This window comes from Astatotilapia calliptera, chromosome 1 (genome assembly GCF_964374335.1).
Source record: "Astatotilapia calliptera chromosome 1, fAstCal68.1, whole genome shotgun sequence".
Lineage (NCBI taxonomy): Eukaryota > Metazoa > Chordata > Actinopteri > Cichliformes > Cichlidae > Astatotilapia > Astatotilapia calliptera.
The window spans coordinates 19,063,277-19,076,255 of NC_137422.1; the positions used below are offsets into that span (position 1 = coordinate 19,063,277).

Below are 12,979 nucleotides of genomic sequence, written 5' to 3' on the forward strand. Positions count from 1 at the left end.
AGCCATAAAAAAATAAATCTTAAGTTTGTTTTAGGTGAAGCCCAAATACGTTCATTTCATTTAGGCTAATTAACACATTTCCCTGGCATACATTATCCTGCATTTAGTAACTTGCAGTTTTTTTCCATTATGGCGGCTTGTAAGGCATTCTTCCGCCTTGCTGACACCTTTACTCTTGCCACCAACGCTGTTGTTAGTCTTGCTGGCTGTAACTCACCACTGGAGGGAGTCACAATTAATACCAGAGCGCACAGTCTGTATCCTTGGAAGAAAACATGTATGCGACTGCAAAACAGAGGGAACTGCTGATGACGCAGATAGACTCTCGGACATTTCATCTTGATTTCCTGTACAAGCTTTGCTCAAGCTGGAAATCCCCAGATTAGTTTCGTAAACTTTGAGGGAAAAAATAAAATAAAATACTGAGGGAGCTTGAGAACGTAAATTTGAAAAACTTGGACAACAAACTGCCAATTAGTATAACATCAAGGTGCTTATTTGGGATTTCTGGTGGGTACGTTTCAGGAGAATTGAGGCTTTCTGAAAACTGTTTACGTTCAGCTAAACTGACTATTTTGCTTGTTTATACTAAAACAAGAAGAATTGCTGCCAGACTTTAAACTACCAGTTGCTGAAAATTTAAACGGACCTGACATTTGTGCCATTTAGCTCCAACGTGTGTGAATTTTTTTATCTGAAGGCAATCAGCTGCAGTTTATTTTCTCTGGAGAAGGAACTGAAACAGATTGATGTTTGGTGTAGGCAGGTTTTTTTGCACTTTTACCATCACAGAAACATGAAAGACAAAAAACTGTTCAGAATCCAGAGGGTTGGTTTATTTGGTCTGAGTAACACCTCCAGGCTTTAAAATACAGCAAATATGTAGCAAGGACGAGCATTTCTAATTGTAGAGAGACATGCAAGATATAGGGAGGGTTTGAACAAACTCACAGGGGCTTCTAATAATAACATGAGTAATAACTTTAAAGGTCTAACCAGCAACATGCAGATGGCTTTTCATTTTGAAGCAAGATACAAATACACATAAGCTGTAGTAAATGTGGTGTGAGAGATTTAGCTGCTCTCTTTGCCAAGAGTGTGTTTGTCAAACAGGTACTCCGCCATGCCATTCTGGGGAGCGCCCATGCGGCGCAGATTAGTCACCCAGTCAGCCAGCTCTTTGATGGACTTCACCTGCTCATCCAGGTAGTGATTCTCAATGAAGTCGCACATCTGAAAGAGACAGTTTGGTTTAATAAGACGACACCAAAACAAAAAAAACCAAACAAAAAAAACCAAGAAAGGAGAGACATCTCCTGCATTATACGTACACTTTAAAAATAAATGTCATACAGGCCACATCAGAGTCACCTATGTTTTTATATTACACAAAAAATAAAATGGATTTCCAGATTTGCAGGTGTACAACCAATCAGCATGCCTTACGTGTGTTCACAATTTAATTTTGGTGTTCCTTCTCACTGCACTTTGCTGTGTAACATACACATCATATTTTAGTACTCACATGTGGGTCATTGTGTTCAGAGCAGAGTTTGTGCAAATCCAGCAGTGACTGGTTCACGCTCTTCTCGAGCTGCAGGGCACATTCAAGAGCCTCGACACCGCTGCCCCACTCATCCCTGTCTGGCTTCTGCAATTAAAGCATCATAAAAAAGCAAAACCCAAAAACAAGTGAGACATTTATTAATGAAAGATAAACGTTCACCAACCTGACCTAAAAAACAAGCTTCCTGAATATGTAAAGCAGATTTGCGGTTTAACGTTTCACTCGAGTTCTGGCGGTCATGTTTGCATGCCCGAAAGCGATAAGAGACTCTGCACGCCCACGCCCTTGGTATCTCTCTGTCCCTATGTGAAGCTTAAGATAGCCCAGAACAATCTCACACTCAGCCAGAAGTTAACATAAGTTACAGTCCATTTGTTTTCACAAATCTCATACCTTGACGTCTTGGAGGAAGATCCTTCCACCCCTCTGGTTCTGCAGTTTCATTAGCTTCTCAGCGTGCTCACGCTCCTCATGCGACTGATGATGGAAAAACTTGGCAAAGTTGTGCAATGCCTGGTCATCACGATCAAAGTAGTAGGACTGTAAGGAAGAAAGTTTGTAAACTTTAGGTAAGGTTTTTAAAATCTACCTGCCAAAACCATTACAAACAAAAAGGACTTGTCATACAGAGGACAGAAACCATAGTTGCCTGCCTGTTCTTTATACATACTCAAAGGAACTTCAACTTTTTTTAATTCAATACCTAAACATTAATATCCCCTCAGTTTAAAAACCTCCCTTATATTTGACTAATCCTGTTTAAAAAGCAGCTTGCTCTGATAGTGGGTTATTTATTTATCCATTTTAAATGGCAGTAGGCTGCTTCAACACCTCCGAAACCACTTCCCCTGCCTTTTTCTCAGCTCAATGGCTGTACCTGGACTGAAACCAAGCACAGCACTTATACCACATAGCAGCCTAGTTAAAAGGAATTAAAATCACTTCTTGATTATAAATAAAATCTACTCACACTTCCCTTTTCTCTGAGCACGATTACCCAAATGTCACCAGATGTTACAGACTGGTACTTTCCACTGAGCTGTCCTTCAATAACCCTTTTTAATCTGACCGTGCACCATGGATTGCTCTTACCATAGACAAGTAGACGTAGGAGGCATACAGCTCCAGGTTGATCTGCCTGTTGACTGCAGCCTCGCAGTCCTGGTGGAAGTTCTGTCTGACCTGGGAACTCATGGTTCTGAAACATAAAAATCACAATTATATCAGTAACTAATTGCAAAGGTGATTAGAGTAGGACGAGTTCAAGAGCAGTGAAAAGGTTCTGATTAATTTTTTTTTTTTTTTTTTTTAAATAGGCTCCTTTTACTGTGTTTAAATACATTTCTGGGGTTTGGCCCACGAACCTCAGACAATAGCTCGACTTATAAGTGTCACACCTCATAACAGCTGCGTAATACTGATTGTGTTGCTCAGTATTTTTGATGTTTGACGAACGTTATTCTTTCATCAAACAGTATCACTGGGCTAGGCCATGTACGTTACGTAAGGCAAAAATCAGGGGAAAAAAAGTTTCATGAAAACATTTGCTAAACTTTGCACTCTTTACCATTAAAACAGGCCTTAACAATTACATAAGTCACAACGTAAAGTATGAATCTGGTTAAAGCTCGACTTGTTTAAATAAAGTAAATATTTATTTAGTACGATGTGTTTGAAGGAAGCCACACATGGCGCTGAAAACACTGCGCAAAGCTTGGGCAGCCAAATGCGTACAGGCCCACACTGACTGCGACCTGAAGCGGATAAATCGAACCAGTATTATCAAACTACAAAGCCAATGGCAGCCTGGAATCTATAATCAAACATAACGATAAGAAAAGAAAACATAGGGAACGTTTCCTTACCAAATTTCAGTGGCAGGTCTTGTTGAGAGGAGGTCGAAGCAGTGCGTTGTTAGCAAAACAAAGAGTTAGCTTCCGAGCTAGGTGGTTTTCAAGGCTGACTAAGCTAGCTAATGTTTCAAGTTTAAATTCACTCGATGTATCGGAGCGACTGGTCCCGTGCTGTGCTGTATAAAGACAGTTGAAAGGTTGCCGTTCAAGCACTGTTGAAGCAGGTAACCTTCACTGTCCGATAACGAGAGACACGACTGAATGTTTCGACTCAGGCGCCTGTAGATTAGCACTTAGTGACGTCACCTGGCGGGGGTGTGGGAGGGGCCAAGAGGCAGAACATCAGAGCACGTACCCCAGTGTTAGTGAGCCTATTTGACTTTATTTTGTTTAATTTCAAAACATCCTTTTCATCATTTTCATTCACATGTGAACAAAGTCAACTTAGAAGTGATAATACTAACTAGTTCATACGTCTTTGGTCCTGTTTGTGGTTTGTAACAAGATCTGCTGACTCACCTTTGATCACGTGGAATGATTCATCTATTTTTTTATTTTTTTTTTACTATGTCATTAAAACATTCCAGAAAATTGGAGGTTAAGAAACAGTCTCATGATCACTTACCAGAACATGACTAACAAGTTCATTATGACACCCTGCACAGGAGTTGCCTTGGTAAAAATCCATAGCGTAGGCTTGTTGTGTCATTACCAAGGCAAGGTTTCCCAAAGGGGCAACCAGCTCTCCCTAGGGTTGTTTTTGTTTGTTTCTTCACTTTTTGTTTTTAATGAGAGAAAAAAATAAACACTACTTGCACATACTAAGTATTGTATTTGTTGGAGCATTGTGTGTAGTTTTCCTCACTTAGATGCCAACAAACTGGGATCTAGAGTACACTCACAATTTCTAGTACAATTGTGAGTGTACACAGTTTGGACCAGCTAAACTCTTCATCGCCTAGATTTAACAAGGTGCTATAAACACTCCTCAGAGATTTTGGTTCATATTGATGTGACAGGATCACACACTCGCTCCATGATGTACATTTCCTGACCCACCACACCCCAAAGGTGCTCTACTGGATTGAGATCTAGTGTCCATGGAGATCATTTGTGTAGTGAACTTATTGTCATCTTCAAAAAAACAGTTTGGGATGATTCAAGCTTTGTGATATGGCACATTATTCTGCTGGAAGTAGCTATCCACAAATAAGTGCATTGTAGTCACAAATGGATGGACATGGTCAATAACAGTACTCAGGTGGGCTGTGGTGTTTAAATAATGCCCAGTTGATATTAAGGGGCTCAAAGCATGGTGAAAAATATCCCCACATCTTTTCACCACTACCGCTAGTCTGAACCACTGATCCAAGACAGTATGGATCAGTATTTTCATCTTGTTTACACCAAATTCTGATCAGGATTCTGAATGTGGGAGCAGAAATTTAGACTCATGAGATCAACATTTATCCAGTCTTTTGTTGTACAATTTTGGTGAGTTTGTGTGAATTGTAGCCTCCGTTTCCCATTCTTTGCAGACAAGAGTAGCACACAGTGTGGTCGTCCGCTGTGTAACTGCTTCAGGTTTTGTGTATCCAGTGTTATGCTCTTCTGCACACCTTTGTTGTAATGAGTGGTTATTTCGGTAACTGTTGTTTTCCAGAGTTTGAAGCAAGTCTGGCAATTCTCCTCTGACATCAACAAGGCTTTTCATCCAGAGAAACTGCATAATTTCTCTTTTTCATACTCCGTAAACCCTAGAAATGTTTGTGTGGGAAAATCCCAATAGATCAGCAGTTTCTGAAACACTCAGACCAGCCTATCTGACACCAGCAACCACGTTCAGAGTCACTTGAATCATCTTTCTTCCCCCATTGTGATGATAGCTTGGTTTGAACTGGTTTGAACTAGCAAGTCATTGTGACCATCCTTAAAAACCTACTTGCACTGAGCCGCTGCGGTGTGATTGGCTGATTTTAGGTATTTACATTATCAAGCTGTTGAACAGGTGCACCCAACAAATTGTCCACTGAGTGTATGTTTGCTTGGAACCCATTTCTAAAGTTTGGAGGTTGTTTGAATTTTTTTTTAATGTATCTAACTTGAAAAATAAACACGGACAAGGTGTTTCGGTTAAAATTTTGGCACAGATCATAAAAAAGAACAAATGTGCTGTAATTGTTTTTAAATTAAAATGTTAAAGCTTTTTAGAAGGAAGCAAATATTTCAGCATTTGATCTTTAGTTTTCAGTAGGAACGAATCCATATTTGAGCCAAATCTTTCTAGGGAGCTATCTGTCTCTTTTAAACAAGAGCCAAATATAGAGCAATGTCCTAATATGTGGGACAAGGGTTCAAGGTATAAAAATGCTGTTAAGCTCCACGTGAAGCAGGACACCTTGTCACCCTAGATACTTGGAAGAGGCATTCAGTAGAACTCCCAGTCAATAAAAACAACATGTGATGTTTGGTCCCATATAATGAGAGAAAATCGCTCTTGATACTGGACGCCTGCGCGGTTTATACTGTGGTGAATAATTTACATTCTGGGTGTTGACCTTTACACGCTGATAATATATGCTTTCAGGAGAGTGTTTGTTTTAATTTTATTATTGCTTATTACACCTGAGCTGTTTTGTAAAACCGTTTGTTCCCTGCTAAAATCTAATGAATTAACCATAAAAGTATCATTTCTAGACCAACGTTCGAATTTTACATACATGTAGTTTTACGTTTTACTCACATCAAGCACTGCAAAACAGTCTTCTTACTTGTTAAATATGTATTTTATAAAACATTAAGATGTATGCGAATAGATATTTACTAATGTGTAAAGTTGTCATAGCGACAGGCTGCCGACACTCAATCGGCGAAGCGTTTATCGTTTACACAACTGTCTTATTTACCTTTACGCTATGCAATTGAAGCAGCAGCATCCTTTCTTTTCCTCAAAACTAATACTTCTTTTTTTGCAACTTTGCTTTTCCCCCTCTGAGGCTCACTGCTGCTGACGCACAGAGGACTACGTGCAGCTTCAGCCGTGCCGGCAGCAGTTCGCCGTCACGTGACACTTTGTCCCTAGCTGTTAATAATTTAAGTGTTAGCCTCACATGTGTTAAGTGTGGATATCTGCGTCTAAGCTCGTGGATAATTCAAACCGCTGAACAAAAGCCCAAAAATGAAGGATTTGGTGTCGTCTGCTTTAGCGCTCAAAGGCTCCACAGCGCCATCTACTGAACACTGGGCTCAATCTCATCAGCCAGAGCCTTTTCAGTTTTTTTTTCTCCATTAAACTGAATAAGATCACATACCCGAACAAAGAATAGGCCCGATCAGGTCAAATTACACAACCCCCCCACACACAAGTTTTAAAGTAAAGAGAAAAGCTGCATAAGAGGGATTTTGTAAAAACTTTATTGATCAGTTCAAGGAGTTTAATCGAAAAGGCCGAATCCCATGTCGTCATCAGACTCCTCAGACTCTTCCTTCTTCTCCTCTTTCTTCTCCTCAGCTGAAAAACAAAAAGCACTTGACATCACGTCCTGCTGTCATCACCATGACATAGCAACCTGCTCACGTGGTTGCCTAATATAACGGTTGTTTTAAAATATATTTAAATGCAACTGATTTTTATTTTGGAATTTCCCAGTTTTTGTTGAGCGTTTCTTACACGCTGCTGTATTAATATAAAAACAAAAAAAGCCTCTTTTCTAAAACCATTCAACTTAAAACCGTAGAATAAATTTAAATGCCTGCACTGTATTTACCCAGTATAGTGCGGATTTTGTGTAGATTAACTTGTGTAGATGCATCTTTCATGTCAACAGATCATTATTTGGCTCCATGTAGTCGTACAAGCATACAAGGTGAAGGCAAAATCACAAAGTGGCAAATATGATTGATGGTGCCAAACAAGGTGCTAAGCTGCAATGCTCACCTGCAGCAGGAGCTGCGGCTCCGCCCGAGCCAGCAGCTGCAGAGCTGGCAACGGCTACGGCACCACCTGCTGGCATGCTGGCCAGCTTACCGTAACCTGAGGAGACACGAGTTGGCAGACATGAAGCACAAGTGATAACATCGACACTCAGCAGTCAGAAACAAGACAGAGGTCAGAAACGGTCCGTTATCATTACATGTGGTCTGACTTTACACATCTGATTAAATACAACTTTTTTCTTATCTTATATTCAAATCGATTCACTTTGTCCAGTGAGATATCATGCCCTGCGGGTTTATAGAAACTATGGCAAGAAAACTCATTATCACAGCAAATGCACCATGACACACTCAGGAAATATTTTATTTCAGCCCACAAATAGGGTGCAAGATCAGCTATCACGAAGACCCAAATAAGAAAATCAAATATTGATGTTTTGCAACTTGCACTCACACCATCCCAACTGTATTTTAGGATTGTTTTTGCATTACAAGTATCACTTGCTGCATGCACCAGTAGCACTGATATTAACCCTTTAACACTGTGCCACTTTTCTGCCCATCTGCAGTACTCTACATTATGACGTTTATATTTCATTCTGTTGTTCTTCGCTGTATCTTTTTTAGTAGTAGTTTAGTAATGAGTTCTTTTTTTAGTCTTTTAAACTTGCTACTGGGTTTCTGTTTTTTACTCCTATTGCACTGAGTGTGTAAGATGACTAATAAAAATTAATTAAGAAGTATAATTTGTGCATACAATAAGTAATTTGTCTATACACAATACCCTTATGAACCATTTTCAATGAACAAATTCTCCAGTATAACTGTGGTCCATACACAGTGTGCCATCCTCCATTACAGAGGAATCCAGCATTGAGAGCTTAGTTCACTCATATTTTTAATAACTCTTTTTTTTTTTTACCCTTAAATCTGTTTTCCCTGTGCGTCAAATGAGTTTATCACTAGTCACAGTATCCAACATCATAAACTAGTTCAGACCCCTGCAGGGAGTCCATGTCAGTATTAAAATACTGCCTGAAGCCATTTAATTCTAAACTTTCAGACCTAACAACATTTCAGCCAAACAAAATTGTAAACCAAAATTAATCATGGTCTCACACACACATAAATGAAACTGTGGGAAACTCACCTGTGGTAATAACGTCATTCACGTTCTTGCCCTTCAGCTCACTGATAACCTGTTGAGAGAGAAAGATAGACGCAATTATAAACATAACCTAAAGGTAGGAACCAGCTGCCGGGAAAAACTGAAGCCACAACAGTAATAAAACACAAACAGGAGCAGGTGGCTGTGTACCTTGTCGAGGCGTGTGTCATCGGTTTCAATGCCAACGCTCTCCAGGATCTTCTTGATGTCCTTGGCATCAGGGTTTTCATTGCCACCGAGGGCAGCCAGCAGGTAAGCAGCAACGTAACGCATCCTGAAACACCAAGTTTACTGGAAACATTAGTAACCATGCGGGATGTTTTTATGGACACAGGAAAATGAGTTATGTCTAAAGTTCAGACAATCTGTTTTTGCATTAACAAAAGTGGAAACACAACAACTCATACAACATGTTAATTTTTCTTCATTATCAGCATATGCTAAATTTTTATATAAAAATCAAAGCCTGGAGAAAGTTATGGTATGCCTCAAAAGCTCAATCTCTGATTTTTATGTGAAAATGTTACAGTTTATAAGAAATATATGGCTTCACCACAGCAGGGGAATATTAAATGCTGTCCTTGTTAGTGCATCATTTAACAAAAAAACCCCAAACAAACAAAAAACATCAAAAGACGTAGGGTCGACCCCTTTAGGGGTCCGTTTTTTCCTGGGTTTAGACAGCTACAGGACTGTGATCCCAACGCATTTCTGAGTTATTACGGCGATTTTCAGTAAAACAGAAGTTCGCTGCTTTACTTTACAGCCGATACCCATCGTCCACTCATCTAAAAACTACATATTTTCGAATATTGAATATGCTTCTACTAAAATACTGTTTTCTCTACCTCTATAAATCCTCAAAAATGCGACAATGTGGGAAAACACGGCATAATTTTAACACCCATGCGGCTCTCCGCTACCATTAGCCAACCTAGCGTAAGCTCCGGGAGCCAAAGAAAGGAATTAATGTTGGCTAAACGCTCTTTAATATTCTTAAAAGCCTGGGCTGAAAGTGTACATGCTTATCTGGGTGGCTCAGTTATTTTCTCAGTGTTTAATACGTTATTTACGTTTTAAAACCAAACTTACTTGAGCTAGATAGGAGAGCGCGTGTTCACTCTGAGGTTAGCAGGGACAGAAAGGAAGTTACGTCACCGGAAAAAAGCAAAGTAGCCTTTCTTCTTCGTAAAAGCATTAAAAGTAAGCAGGAACCGAGGCGAGGCCTGCTGCTCAGGAGTGTGTTTGCAACCTCGGTGTAAAAACTTTACCTAACGCGAAATATTACACAAAAAATACATTCTTCTTCTTCTTCTTCTTCTTCTTCTTCTTGGATTGGATTTGATCTTGGATTCACCGTGGATTGAATATCTGCCTTAATTTCACTTTATGTCTTGCATCCTCCTCTGGTATACCAATCCTCTCCATGTCCTCCATCTCTCACTCTATGAATCAGTTTTGTGGTCTTACTCTTTTGCTCCTAACTGGCATCTCCATATTCAACATCCTTTGTCTCTCTAACTTTGCTTTCAAACCGTTCAAACTAAGCTGTCCCTCTGATGTACTCATATCCTGTATAAAAGATTTGGAGCTTGTAACTACATGCTTTATTGATATGAAGCGCTGGATGAAATGTCACTTTTACAAGAATCAAGGTTACTTTAATGTCGCTGTGTAAAAAAAAAAAGTGACACTACACTTCCTTGAAAATTAATTTCTCAGGAGTTCTCAGGAAACAGTCTATGTTGTACTTTTTGTGACGAGGCAGTGTGTGTTGTGTGTCTGTGTGAGGCCCCTGAAACTTGACACTCTCTCCAACCCTTTTCCATATATGTGTTGTGAACAAATATGAAAAAAAGACAGAAATCAGGAAGAGGGCAAATACTTTTTCACAGCACTGTATACATAAGGGCGTCTAGAGAGTCTCCGGTTTCAGGGACCTCACATGGACACACAACACGCACCGCCTCATTAAATAAGCATAACACAGACTGTTTCCTGAGAACAGCACTGTATGTTCAGTGGTAAGTGGCCATTCTGACTTCTCCTGAAATCAATTATCAGCTCTCTGGTCCTGTTGGTATTTAGAACCAACTTGTTTTTAGCACATCAGCCTGTCATCTTCTGAACCTCTGCAGGCAGAGTCATCTCCTCCACTGATCAGCCCCGCCATGGCATTGTCTGTGGACTCAGTGTTGGGTTTTGTGTTACAACGCGGTGTGCAGTCATATGCATACAGAGTATGTAGAGTAAAGAGAAGGGCTCCAGCCGCAACCTTGAGAGGCTCCTGTACTGAGTATGTGAGTGGTTTGGCTGTGGACACTTGGAGGCCTAGAGTGGACATCCTGTGGACATTTTTCTTTGATTATAAATTATTATATATGAAACTTGACCAACTGTGAATAAATGTAAAAGTTTACAAGTTGTGGGCCGAGTTTCTTTGGAACTAACTTCCAGTGAGCCAGGGTTACAATATGGACAAATCAATGTCGCAAAACACAGCTGTTTTTTGTTAACATAGTGCCTAATATAATGCATAATAGTAATCAATTGCTAATTAACTAATAATACAGTATTAGAGACGTTTGTAAAGCCTAATCATAACCCTGTTAGATAGTGAGGAACTAAACAAGAAGAAAAGCAGTAAAGACATTTATGTAGATGTATTATTTTAATCTTGTGATTTTTCAAGATGGGTGGGAACGAACCTCTGAGATTTATTTCAGCATAGTGCAACATTAAATTATAGTTCGCTTGTTTTTTAATTTGCACTCTGTCCAGTTAAACAGGAAAAGTAAATAAAATCTTAAATGATCCACAAAGGTTACTGGGAATCCATATTTGTATCTCATCCAGGAGACTTTTATCAGCCTTCTTCTGGTGCTGTTTGCAGAAGTCCATCCCCACCTCATTATTTGGGTCAATACTCATGTATAAGATAAGATAATAATCAGATAATATCTATAAATCATCTGCATCTTTTTGCACATGAAGCTTTGTGCTTTCGTGACTCTGCAGCAGCTCTCCTCTAACCATTTCAGTGTGTGTTACACTGTATATGAACATGAATCAGCTTCTTCCTCCTTGTCTGCTGCTACTGCTCACTTGGCTCCTGGTCCGGTTTGGCTTCCTGCCTCTTCTTCTGTCCCCGCTGCTGCTGCGTTTGGTCCTGGGTGTGATTGATTTCAGTTGCCAGAAGAGACGAAGTGAACCATCCACACATGAGAGCCTGCGACGGATGGCGTCAATGCCATGAGAAGGCAGCAGCTGTGCTGTGCTCTCAAGCTGTAGTGTGAACAACCAGCTCTAATGAATCGCTGTCACGTGCGCTGCTTGGTTCCAGGAGAACAGGCCCGAGCTCTTGTTACAGACCTCCTTCCTCTCAGACATATACAGTCTGGATGGGGTGCAAAGACTACTTAATACTGACAAGAGCAGCAAACTTGCAGGAGTTACCTGAGAGGGATACTTGTCAGATAGGCAGACTGTTGTCTTAAACGATCTTGGATGTATAACATTTAGTGAGTAAGCATTTATTTCTGGATTTCATCATTCATGGCGATTTGTACCTCAAAGCTACCTGTGCACAGTCTTCATGTTGATGTTAATGCCAGAGGTTTGGAGCGCTGCAGTTTCTGAGTCTGCAGAGTGTTGGTGGCTTAGGTGCTTTTTACTACAAGCCCCAATAGAACCTTTTAATGTTTACTTTTAAAATTTCAAAGATTAAGAAGTGTGGCCCAATACCTTTGTCTGTATAGTGTATTATTAGCCTTGATATTTGTGAATGTTAACAATTTATCTTTGCATTGAAAAAACCTTAGGAAATACTTGTTTTATGGATTTGTACTTTATCTTTCCTTTTTTGTGGAAGGAGCCAACAGAAAATATCTCTGGATATCAATGAGTGTCAGCTCCTCCGCCCTCTGGAGCAATCAGCCCACAGAGATGACTCATATTGAATATGTTTCGAATATAAAGGAAAACGATGGACACAAAAGAACTGCTGACCTTCACGCAGTCATGTCATTCGTTCCTTTACTTTGTTCCCCTCTGTTATCCTATGCATTTCGCTCTACCCCTGATGGCCGTGTCTCTCTTTGTGTGATTGTGTGACGTCAGAAATTAATTTCAACCTGCCACATAGTATGTCTATATGTTTGTGGCATAGAGCCATAGTTGGTTATATTAGAGAAGTCAAAATAGCTGCTGTGAAAAAGGCTTATGAATCACATTCACACGAAAGCCGTTTATTCAGACAACGAATTTCCAGTTTCTATGCTACTTGATTTTTCTATATGCATCTAATGATTAATACAGTTTTAAATGGAATTCTGAACTTACTCATGATTGTCATGGTTGTGATTTTATTTTTATGTTCTACTTTCACATCCATTTGGGTATTTCCATAATGCTCCGACCACGTTTCCTTACCTTTTAGTTTTGGTGATGATCTGG

General features: G+C 39.8%; 2 protein-coding genes across 2 annotated transcripts; both read right to left on the reverse strand.

The window, feature by feature from the left end:
* Positions 1-814: 814 nt before the first annotated feature.
* On the reverse strand, positions 815-3,791 carry fth1a (ferritin, heavy polypeptide 1a). Its single transcript, XM_026166339.2, has 5 exons — positions 3,433-3,791; positions 2,660-2,765; positions 1,961-2,107; positions 1,526-1,651; positions 815-1,233 (listed from the first exon to the last, which is right to left on the reverse strand). The coding sequence occupies exons 2-5, from the start codon at positions 2,759-2,761 to the stop codon at positions 1,075-1,077; spliced, it is 534 nt and encodes a 177-aa protein (XP_026022124.1). The 5' UTR covers positions 2,762-2,765; positions 3,433-3,791; the 3' UTR covers positions 815-1,074.
* Positions 3,792-6,816: 3,025 nt separating this feature from the next.
* Positions 6,817-9,796, reverse strand: rplp2b (ribosomal protein, large P2b). The gene is made up of 5 exons (XM_026166350.2): positions 9,617-9,796; positions 8,675-8,798; positions 8,507-8,555; positions 7,358-7,453; positions 6,817-6,931 (listed from the first exon to the last, which is right to left on the reverse strand). The coding sequence occupies exons 2-5, from the start codon at positions 8,795-8,797 to the stop codon at positions 6,855-6,857; spliced, it is 345 nt and encodes a 114-aa protein (XP_026022135.1). The 5' UTR covers position 8,798; positions 9,617-9,796; the 3' UTR covers positions 6,817-6,854.
* Between the last annotated feature and the right edge of the window lie 3,183 nt (positions 9,797-12,979).

What these genes read in the sequence shown, in the direction of transcription:
- rplp2b (XM_026166350.2), bottom strand. Translation starts at nt 8,797, where the DNA reads ATGCGTTACGTTGCTGCTTACCTGCTGGCTGCCCTCGGTGGCAATGAA. An exon ending in GAATGACGTTATTACCACAG is followed by an intron (nt 7,454 to 8,506) that starts GTGAGTTTCCCA and finishes GTGTCTCCTCAG; the next exon opens with GTTACGGTAAGCTGGCCAGC. An exon ending in AGCCGCAGCTCCTGCTGCAG is followed by an intron (nt 6,932 to 7,357) that starts GTGAGCATTGCA and finishes TTTGTTTTTCAG; the next exon opens with CTGAGGAGAAGAAAGAGGAG.
- fth1a (XM_026166339.2), bottom strand. Translation starts at nt 2,761, where the DNA reads ATGAGTTCCCAGGTCAGACAGAACTTCCACCAGGACTGCGAGGCTGCA. An exon ending in CCTACGTCTACTTGTCTATG is followed by an intron (nt 2,108 to 2,659) that starts GTAAGAGCAATC and finishes TCTTCCTTACAG; the next exon opens with TCCTACTACTTTGATCGTGA. An exon ending in TCTTCCTCCAAGACGTCAAG is followed by an intron (nt 1,652 to 1,960) that starts GTATGAGATTTG and finishes CTTTAATTGCAG; the next exon opens with AAGCCAGACAGGGATGAGTG.